General features: G+C 31.4%; 1 protein-coding gene across 1 annotated transcript; it reads left to right on the top strand.

Moving 5' to 3' along the window:
• The first annotated feature begins 10,981 nt into the window (after positions 1 to 10,981).
• Positions 10,982 to 12,296, top strand: LOC148199999 (putative FBD-associated F-box protein At1g50980). Its single transcript, XM_088112814.1, is given in 3 exon segments — positions 10,982 to 11,680; positions 11,791 to 11,956; positions 12,049 to 12,296. Coding segments are annotated over 3 exon segments (1,113 nt in total).

Here is a 12,296-nt window from a genome sequence, read left to right as displayed (position 1 = left end):
ACTACTACACCTAACTCATATTTATGAAAATGATTTTTGCTAGACTCAATTATCCGGATCTAACGTTGATGGAAGTCTCGGATGGTCGTGCACTTGTGGTGACCTCCACTCCTCATACTAAAAATCATGGCCAGATACAACTTGTCAACCACAAGGTTAGTCCGTTAACACTATGTCCAAAATTGGGACATAGACAAGGACCTCCTGCCCCTCTCACCACATAACTTATCCTTCTCTACTTGAGATTGGAGAGTTATTAGAGTATCCAGGATGACCTTCCATACAGGACCCTCAACATCAATGCGTACACAATACCATGCCACTACAAAATCTCTCCGCGAGACTCATATCATGTTCATATTTATCAACTCATACCATGCTCAAATTTCATAATTCCATATCCATCACAATAACATGAATTCATCATAAATTTTCATTACAACAAGATATATTGCACAATAATTTAACAGTACATAATCTGTTCAATAGGATTTAAGTTAAAAACCTGTTGAGTAGACTTCCAGGAAAGAGAGGTGCGTCACAATGGACAACTTAAGTACCAAGTCTTTCCTTAGCCAAAGTGTTCCTCAACTTGTTTTTAACAAATTTCTTATTCAGAGATTTAAAATAACAACATAGTTTTATATAACAATATTAACACATAAATTTAAGCATGAATAGATATATAACTAACACATAAACATACACAATAATTCAATACATAAATAGTCAAACAATAATTAACATAAGGCATATAAAGATTAGCTCCCCTTACCTCTTTTACAGGATCATTCTCTTGACCAGAGGTTGTTCCCAGAAAACTTCCAGAATTTCCACTCTAAAATTTCTTCCTACTCCAAAACTTCCAAATTTCTTCTTTTCTACTAAATCTCTTCACTTCTTGGTGCAAAAATTTCATTTCCCAAGCTTGCTATTTATAGTCCAAAATTTGACACTATTTAAGTTTTTTTTTTACTATTCAAAAATAATATTTTAATCATCCACCACCAAATCTTCTTATCTGCTTCATCAATGCACCGTAGGAAGCCTTATCCACTGAACACTATTCATTTTTTTATTATTATTTTTTTTACTATTCACTTTTTACTATTCACTATTTACTATTCACTTTTTACTATTCATTTTTTTTTTCAAAATCTTCTAAAATAAATTCTCAAAATTTTAAACTCCTTCCTCTGAAATTATTATAATTATCTATCATAAATTTTAATTTTTCTTGCCATAATTTTATTAATTTTATTTTTATCCGTAAAAATTAAAAATTACTACTATTTATTATATCTAAATATTTTTCATGAGTCTTACATTCTCCCCAACAACAAATATTTTCGACCTCGAAAATTCAACATAAAAATAAGGTTATGATTAGTTCACCTTATCTTCTAGTTTCCTTGTAAATTCACTCATTCTAATTTCCTAAACTAAGTTGATGATCTTTCATCTAAGTCGTTTTGTTTGATGGTTTTCTATACTTATGGGTTGCCCTTCTAATGAGATATCTTCTCTGTTTGTAGTCGCATCTACTTCTAAAATTTGAGAAAGATCCAACACATACTTTCTTAGTTAAGTAACATTAAAAACTAAATGAAGGTTGACTAATGTACTTAAGAGAAAATTTCCTCAAGTGAGTAGGTCCCCCCACATCCGTGGTTGAACTCACCCACAAGAAAACATTATCCAACTGCAAACTCTAACGGTCTTTTCCCAAGATCAACACACGACTTCTACCTACTAAGATTCCTAAGTCATAACTAACTTAACAATAGACTCCAAATCTCCTCCTTTTGCAAAAATTTTCTAATTCAAAATCTCATCACCTAAAAACAACACCAAAATAATCAACCATTAGGTTCCACACCTGATTTCTGCAACCTAACAAGTCATAGTAATAACTTATGACAAATAATCACCTATCACTCAAAACCTTCAATTTACAAACTTCCAACTTTGTACTCCAATCTCTAATGAACTACCCTTGGTTCTAGATCAATTTTTTTTTTAATTAAACTTCGAAACCAAAACAAATTTAGGAAACTAGATTACTTAAACAACCTCAATCTCACATATTTGTCCCTTGAAATCTCTATTTTCAACCACAACACACATGTCTTAGACCATTTATACCTCTTAAAGATAACATCCAATTTTAATTATCAAATATCATATACTATCAACCATCACAACAACAACCGTTTCATAATCCCACAGTATTGAGGATCCAATATTCAAAATCATCATCTAAACAGAATGAATGTTTGAAAATTTTCTTCTTTTTTTTTCACATTTATAATTACAACATATAACTATGTATGAACATACTAAATGTACATAGCCATAAGAAAATGCACATTTTATAAAAACATTGTCTAAAACAAAACCAATAGTATATAAAAAAATTTGACAACAAAAATTTTATTTTAATACTCATTTGCACGCATTCCACTAGAAAAGTCTCACACTCATAACCTGAATCATTTCTCTACTTATTTTATGCATAAAATTTCTAGCATCTCAAATTGAAATCTACTCACGAAAAAATCAAAATCATAAACCTTCAGAACACTCTTACTTGTCACTTTTAGCCCCATCAAAACCACCATTAAACATACCTCACTAGTCTCAAAATAATCCATTAATGTTTTAAGAGAGCTCATCACTCATAAACTATTAATAAGATTCCATAAAACTTTTCATACCCACTATAACCAGAAAGTGATTCCCCTTATAGATCCTTATTTAAGACTTCCATGACCCTGCAAAACTTTAAGAATCGTTCTTTTTCCGTAACAACTTTCCATTCTATTTTCTCAACACAGTTTCTACTCCTAGAAATTGTACGCCTCCAAAAGCCACTTATGTCTACCAAAAATTATACTAGATTGCTCCACCTTACCCTCTACTTCTATTCTCCGTAAAATTTATAATTACTCTAATGATTACACGAAGTCCAAAACACTATTACTAAACAATTCATCCTTATGTTTTCTTTTCTATACCCACTTAACAAGAACTTGTCCAAAAATAATACCTATATTGAGTATGCTTTATAACATCCATAGAAACCCTTCCATACCTAAGATCATGCATCATTTCCTTCATTCGTCCTTGATGAACTTATTTGATTCTCGGTAATATTGCCTTCACCCTTAACTACACTTAATGTTCAACAATCAACTAACAATTCTTGAAGACGATAAACTTCTAAAAACATATTGGAACATGACCAAACCATCCTTTCGATCATACCCTAGACTACAATGTCTATCCTTCACTTGCATTGGTCAGATATTCCTAAAATACTTATCCTCATCCTTTATTTAACCCACACTAAATGTTGAACCACTATTTTCTTTCTCTGATAAACACTTCTAAAATACTTAACAAAACTAGAATAATCAAGCTTCTTTCAAGATTATACTCCAAATCACTTCAATCTTCATCTAATTATTTTCCTAGCAAACATTACTAGCCTAACTTAAAACATTCTTCAAGAATTAACTTATAAACTCTAAATCTTAGGAATATAAACCTTGTCCTCAAAATACCTTCCCACATCCTATCCTAATATGAATCCACAAACTTAATGTTGTCTGTAACCCAGTACCTAACAACTGCGTATATCTGATAAGACTCAGCAGATCACTCAATCAACAATATTATAAAGTCTGAAACCACTTATTTTTATCTCAATAAGGCCGAATTTAAAACTAACCAACTTCCAACTATCATACCTTATCAGTACTACACGTACTCATTTAAATAAACCACTTATGCCACATAAGTTAAATCCATCCTATGACATTAAAATATAGTTTAATGGTTATACTAATTAATCCTCTAATACTTGCAATAACTCCCATAGATATAAAGAATTTATGGGTCATCAAAACATGTCATAGCACAAAACCATTGTGCCAAGTATCCCTTCCCACCACTCTATTCAATAGTTTCATTGACAAGTATTAAATCGTGTCCCTTCCCATCACTCTATTCAAGAGCTTCTCCATGCAAGTACACTTCTGAATCATTTAAGCATGTTACTTCCCACCAGAGAGATTATCAGGGTAATTCCCACCACTCAAAAAGCTTATCAGGGCAACTCCCACCTCTCATCTAGTGAGTTTATCAGTGTCATCAACCACAACGCAACCTCAATTATAACGTGCTTCCCGAGATCAAAACCATGTCCCAAGGATATTTAGTGTTAACCAAATCTCAAATTTTTATCTTTTATGCGAACTAAAAGTAAGTATAAACAAGTTTACCCACACACGCATCACTGGTCAGAGATCAAGGTGAGACATATAAATCTTTACCCATCCTTTACATCACCATTGAGGTTTGAACATTACCATATAACTATACCTGATGAAAACTACTCTAACACAACCTATAACTTCTTAATTATTCCAAATTCCCTAATCACATCAGTTTTGTAACCCTTCTTTTTATCTATTTCCAAACTCTTCTTTTTCCTTATCTTGCCATGTTCATAATAATATTAATTCAACCTACACTACCTCTACTAACTTTAATATTCCAAAATCAATAAGATTTACAACCATTAAACCATAAATCATGACCCTTTAATCCTCTCATAAAAATACCAAAAATTTGCATAAGCCGAAAGCCAAAATTTTCGTACCTGGATTTTCTCCACTGCTCATCATACCAAAATCACATACTCTCAAATCTTATCTCCAATACATTTACTGAAGAAAAAAAAATCTAACCATCTCCTTTTAATCATCCATTTAGCTTAGAATCCTTTCAATACTTCATTCTTCTCTAAAGACATCGTGTTCTCTTAACTTATAACTTTCTCCTCCTATTAAACCTTCTCTCAATCTGCTTTATGCCTTATACAACTTCTCCTCTACTCTTCTTCATCTAATATTTGATTTATCCTTAATCTACTTCAGTATTCCTATCCTTTTTTTTAAACTTTATCTTCAAATCTTCCACCATTTTCTTTCTTCCAATCTTCAAGCATCACCTATATGAAGAATTAAGTTGATTTCTCAAACCTTGCCACACTAATGTTTACCCAAAACTCCTCTCATTTAAACCTTTGAACTCAACTCTTATTGTACAACCATTGATATCTAATCCTCTTGCTCGGTTCTTGAAACACTTCCAAGTAAAAACGACGGTTCTATACTTCAAGGCCAAAACTCTGATGTTTTGACTTCTAAGCTCTAACACACCACATCTACCTATCTTCGAGAAAAAGAAAAACTTGTCTCAGAAGGTTTTTCTTAAATCTAATAAAGGTATACAGGTCAAGTTATCCTTGAATCTGTATCTCTCTACCACTATAGAGCACACCACACAAAAAAAACTCAGACCATAACTCTTCCCTCCCGAAACCTTAAGAATTAAGAAAGGAAATTCGTCTCTGATAAAGTCATGAGTGTGCACCCTCATTACTCTTATCAAGACGTTTTTCTATTCTTAAAACCTTAAGTGGGTTGCACTCACTCTACGATTTAAACTTAAAAACACATGATAAATCATGTCACTTAGCCCACTTCACTAAAAGGCAACTTAAACGTACAACCCGCAGGTCATCCTAAGGACGAACTGCTCTGATACCACTAATGTAACATCCCAAATTCTCACAGTTGATATTTCATAAATAATATGAAAGTGTAACATTTCTACAGTCATTCATTTGGAAATATAAAATATTTCACATTAATTACATATTTTAAACTCAGATTTCAACTTAAAGATAACCCGAGTTTTTCTTTACTATCCTTCCTCCTCCATCTTCACTTGTACTGGATTAGACGACACTCCTTCATCTGATCCCGTATAACAAATACCTTATACGATCATCGCAAAAATATGATTTTTCCGGTACATGCACAAATAAGTAAGGGTGAGCTACCATGCAACAAACTATTAAAATGAGGCATGATACTACTACTACACTTAACTCATATTTATGAAAATGATTTTTGCTAGACTCAATTATCCGGATCCAACGTTGATGGAAGTCTCGGATGGTCGTGTACTTGTGGTGACCTCCACTCCTCATACTAAAAATCATGGCCAGATACAACTTGTCAACCACAAGGTTAGTCCGTTAACACTATGTCCAAAATTGGGACATAGACAAGGACCTCCTGCCCCTCTCACCACATAACTTATCCTTCTCTACTATTCAAAAATAATATTTTAATCATCCACCACCAAATCTTCTTATCTGCTTCATCAATGCACCGTAGAAAGCCTTATCCACTGAACACTATTCATTTTTTTCATTATTATTTTTTTTACTATTCACTTTTTACTATTCACTATTTACTATTCACTTTTTACTATTCATTTTTTTTTTCAAAATCTTGTAAAATAAATTCTCAAAATTTTAAACTCCTTCCTCTGAAATTATTATAACTATCTATCATAAATTTTAATTTTTCTTGCCATAATTTTATTAATTTTAGTTTAATCCGTAAAAATTAAAAATTACTACTATTTATTATATCTAAATATTTTTCATGGGTCTTACATCTGTCGTCCGGTATCGCTTCTACAATTTGCCTCTTCTTTCAACTACCGTCCGGTCTCACGTCCAACTCCTCTGTTGGCGATTTCGATGAAACAGTAATAAATGTGCAGTGAATGCAACCTATCTACCACTCACCTCTGACCTGTATTTATAGGTTTTTGCTATGGGCTTGGGATTAGTGAAAGTTAATCACGACCCAACTCCAGCCCAATACTTCTAATCCCGATTTACCTTAATTCTTTACCTTAACCACCTGACTTATAGGTCGTCCGGTCCTGAACGGTCGGTCGGTTGATAGCGTGTGAAGTGAATTTCTACGTGAGCGGCCGCCCTCCCATGCGGTTAAGGGTAAGATGGGAGAAACACTGGTGGTTGGTTGAGTCTCGGGATTGCTGTCTGACCGGTCGGTCCATATGGTACACCCACCTGTCCATACGGTACACAACTATTGAAAATAAAACTTTAATTAAAGTATTTGTATCACAAAGTTATTTTACTAAATAATGATAAAAATGCTTTAGTTTGTTGTCAATTTTAATACAATTATGTCTTATATTTCACACACCAACTATTAGAAAATTATATATAATTAGTAGTATCAAAATAAGCCCAATGAAAAATAAAGAAAGATATAACATATTAAATTGATTTAATTTTTGCACTGCTTTTACAGTTCTTAATAAAGAATCACTGTTTTGGACTTCTAAAATATAACTTGTATAGTAGGATAGTGAACCGAGCAGATATCAACAAATACTCAAACGATCGCTTTGCTTAACGATCGGTTTGGAAATTATCACAACCACTCACAAGTGAACGATCAAGTAAAACCAACTCAACTCGCGAACGATCGTCAACCACCTAGACCAAACGATCGCCATATCACCAGATATGATACTAACGACACGATAGGTTACATTTTACGCTCGTCCATGCAACCTTTAACAACGATCATCCACCAACTAAACAGAACGACCAGCAAGGGTCAAATACAAGACAAATGCCAGGTCGACCCAGTCAAATTACAGTTAACAGACGATCGATTATGTTCATTCAAGCTTGATCAGTTAATCCAAATAAACCAAGGAAGAAGCTGTAAAAAATATCTAACCATGATAGCGCAAGTTACGGAACTAACTAACCAAGTAGCAAAGACGAGGACCACGATCAAGTGACTGGATTATCCAACTAACCAGATTTTTAGGTAAACGGTTCATCTTACTTCTAGGTTAAATACGAAAAACCTAAAGGAAAGGGGTACGTTTTTGATAATTCAGAAGAGAGAGAAAATATTGATTTTATTACTGAACCAAAAGATTCTATCATTCCTTTTTTCTGACTTGAGCGTCGGAGTGCCTTCGCGGGTACCTACTCCATCCTTCCCGAAGAGCCCTGTACAAGAAGAAGATATAAGGATAATTGCAGTGCGAGAAGATTAAGACGTCGTTCATCAGGTTTGCATTTCGGTCCCAGCGATTATACTGAAACATAACTCAATCTGTTTTTAATTATTTAATAAATAACTATTAAAAAAAACCAAAATAAAAGTATTCAGATTAGTTATTAGTAATTAGGATTTAATGACATCAGTTTTCTAAGCAGAATATGGGAAATACAACCCTAGCTTATTCTTTTAACGTCCAACGTTTAAGTTCCCATGGCATGCAAAAAAAAGTCTTCTCGAAGGATTTGATACATCGGCGGTGAGTTACTCCTATAAGGAGTTGAAGCAGCTAAGCCCAGTTCAGTCTGGATATTTCCAAGCATGGTTTATAGGATCAGGAGATCACTTATATGATGTTGTTTAAAACAAGATTACTTATTCTTAATTTTTTTCTTTTAATGTAATTATTTTTATTAAATATGGTTGCATAACTTTGCCATTTTAAAATAACAAATAAATTCTTTTTAATGAAAATAAATAGCTCTATTTAAAATAATGGATTTTTTGTTATATTTAGTTTTTTAGTTTAAAAACATTTAGAATTACAGCATTTTCTTTAGGTTTTTCTAAAATAAAAAGATATATTTATTATATAATGGTTTAATTCTTTTATTTTTCAATTTATTATTTTAATATATTTATTTTTTTAATTTTTTAAATTTTTAAATCAATTTTGTTTTATTTAATATTTTTAATTATTCAACCAAAATCGAGGTTCACATAATATTATGTATAATGACATTCATAAATTACTATGGAAAATACTTGTTTTTTATACACTCATGTAAATAAATTAACTATTTAAACCATTGATAATAAAACTAATTTATCAGAACATAATATAACTAATTTTTTAAATATAAAAGATAATTACTAACTATGCACTAAAATTTTATACAACTAATTTCGAAATTATAAATTAATTTTACCACAAATTTGCCAAATATACTTCAATTTTATTGTCAACTCTACAATTATACCTTATATTTTGCGCACACCACCAATTATAAAAAATTACATATAATTAGTAATAACAAAACAGCCCGAAGAAAAATAATAACAACATATTAAATTTATCTAATACTTATGCTAATTTTAGTTCTTCAAAATAATTTATAGTTTGTTTCCTCAACTTTTAAAATATAAGTCAATATTTTTTTAATTTAATAAACTAAAATTAAAAAAAAAACACACAAAAGTAGAAGTATTGAGACTAGTTATTACTAATAAGTAATACCATCACATAAATATTCAAAGCAAAATATGGGAAATACAACCTGAGATTTTTCTTTTCACTTCCCAACTTTATCATTGCATGACATCAATTGGAAAAAGATTGATAAAGATTAAATAAAGTTTTTTGAAAGTATAACTTTGGAAGTAAAGGAGTAATTGCAGTGTCAAAGTATATCAGTATGGCTTAATACCCTATTTTGTCCTCAGTTTCGCTCGAAAATGTCAAATTAGTCCATTTTTTAAAAAATGCGTCAATTACGTCCTCATTTAATAAAATTTGCATCAATGAAATCCCTTCCGTTAAATCCGTACAAACGGCGTTAATTATTTTTCTCTTTCTTCTACTTCCTCAATTAACGTCTATGAATAATTATTAATAAAAAAAAAATTTGTCTATGAATATTTTTGGTAAAACGAGAAACAAATTTCTCGCCCACTTTTTCTCTTGGCGAGTCACATTTTTTTTCTCTCTCTTGCATGGAGCCTTCAATTTCTTTTCTCTCGTGTGACACCTTTATTTTCTTTTCTCTCGCATTCTTATTTAGAACTGTTTATAGAACACTCTGAATTTGCAATGTTTTTGTGTTTTCGGAATTCAAATTTCACACTTGTACTGCAATATCAATAGTATTTAATGATAACATTCAATATCAATCTTGAAGTAATTGTTTAAAAAAAAATATTACTCTACAGTATTACAACCAACTAAGTAGCGATGTCTAAGGTAATTTCTTTATACTATATGAACCAATGAGGTTAACTACGAAATCTAAGCAGTTCTCCATATTGTTAAACTTTTTTTTGGCAACAGTTCTATTGAAAATACTTCCTCAACAAAATATTATGAGAGACATAATCTCATATGCCTCTGTAAGAGAACAAATATTTGTTGTCTATACATGTTAGTGTAGCTGGATGTTTCTTTTTGTTTGTCTTTCCTTTATAGTATTTTAATAACATGACTTTTTTTTATCAAATTAATCTAATCTTCACCTAAGTAAAGTCTGTTATATATTATTTGTTCTGTTCAGTATTTAATATAAACTCAAGTTTAAATTTTTTATTGTTGTAGGAATTCAAATTATATATTTCTAGTGTGCGTTATCAATAATATTCAATAATAACGGTTCTATTTCAATTAAGAAGTAGTAATTATAAAATAAAAAATATTACTCACCTTGACAGTATTTAACCAAAAGTCGTGATGTTTGATAAAATTATATATATGGATTAATTAGGTTAACTATGAATTCTAATCGTCCATTTAAACAATTTTTAGTAACATTATTTATGAATATACATGTTTAATAAAATCATATAAATATTTTATAATTCAACAAATTAAAAAGAAAAGTGGGGAGCATAATTACACAATTAAATGTAATGAATAATACAGAATATAAAGATTTCGTCCATATCTATATTATAATATATATCAGATGAAACTCCATCATAATTACTGATATTATTCCTGTGATATCTGCTGCTATTTTCTAGCATTAATTCTCTCTATTTTGGAGCTAACAGGTGAGGAAAAAGAAAAAGTCAACTGAATTTAATAATTTAATAATATTTAGTTTAATTTTGATTGAGATATTTGATTTTGATCGAGATAAAGAAGGATAAGTAATTACGATCTTCCATTTATATAGGATCATTATTATTATTTTATGATAAAGAAGGATAATTAATGAAAATCAATCCGAATGAATTGAAGGGTTCAATCATTTGTCGTTTTTTTAACAGTTTAGGTACTTTGAAGCATGGCTGATTTGATAAGTAGTCTGCCAGACGAAATAATTTGTTATATTCTTTCTTTTCTTCCATCCCAACAAGTTGTTGCAACCACTGTTCTCTCCAAGCGCTGGAATCTTCTCTGGCGTTCTGTTCCCTCTTTCGATTTCGTCACTGACGAATATTTTTGGTTTCGTAAAGGCATAAAGATTTTCGATACGTTTGGTAGCTCGGTGAGCTCTTTCTTGGCTGGTCGTGGAGATGAACCCTTGTATAGATTTCGCCTCAGATGTTCCTATTCCATGGATATTACTGATGAAAGTATCAAGACACGGGTTCAGACTGCAGTGAGTGGAAGTGATAGAGTTCAAATCCTCGACCTCAAGTGTGATTGGGACATTGTCATTCCATCTGTGGTGTTTAGCTTTAAAACTCTTGTAACTCTCAAGTTGGAGTACATAATAGTGGAAGATATTTCCTTTGTTGATTTGCCCTTGCTTAAGATCTTGCATCTAAATTATATTAATTCCCCAATAGAAATTGATCTTTCACAGCTTTTTTCTGGATGTCCTAATCTTGAGGACTTAAAAGTCATAAAAGTGAGGCATTTGGCTTGTGAAACTAAAGGAAAGTTTATCAGATTGCCCAAGTTGGTTAGAGCAAGCATCGGTAAATTCTTGCTTCCATTGGAAATATTTAAGGAAGTTGAAGTATTGAAATTCCATTGGGTGAAATTCCATTGGGTAATACCTGTGAGATTTGTTTGTTATTACTTTCCATTTCGAAGGGGAAAATTAGGGTTTTCTGATGTTTTGATATCATTTCGTTTTTCTTGCAGATATTTCAACCAAACCTGTACCCGAATTTTGACTTTCACAATTTAGTTCAACTTCAATTGAATGTGGTTCTGGATTGGCTTCTGGTCTTGAAAGTGCTCAATCATTGTCCCAAGCTTCAAAGTCTTGTCATTGACATTTCTAAGGTTTAATGATTAAGTTTTTCAAGTGTGGATTTTCTTCTTATATTTTCTTCAACCATTAGTATTTATCCAACTTTTATGTTGTTTGTTATCAGAAACATGGTCGTTGTTATGAAGAAGATGTTTGGCCATACCCACAAACTGTTCCTACATGCATTTCATCACACCTTAAAATCTGCCGTCTAAAATATTACAGTGGATCTAAAGATGAGTTTCACTTTGCAAGATATATATTGGAGAATGCAAAATATCTACTGACCATGAAATTCTACCCTCTTGAGGAAGAAATTAATGATATGAAAAGAGAATTATCTTCCTGCGTGAAGGGATCAGATACTTGTACCCTTTCATTTTCATTTTTTTAA

This window comes from Vigna umbellata, chromosome 4 (genome assembly GCF_029865625.1).
Source record: "Vigna umbellata cultivar VRB3 chromosome 4, Vumbellata_1.0, whole genome shotgun sequence".
Taxonomy (NCBI): Eukaryota; Viridiplantae; Streptophyta; class Magnoliopsida; order Fabales; family Fabaceae; genus Vigna; species Vigna umbellata.
The sequence above is the reverse complement of the archived record's forward strand: the minus strand, read 5'-3'. Positions and strand labels throughout refer to the sequence as shown.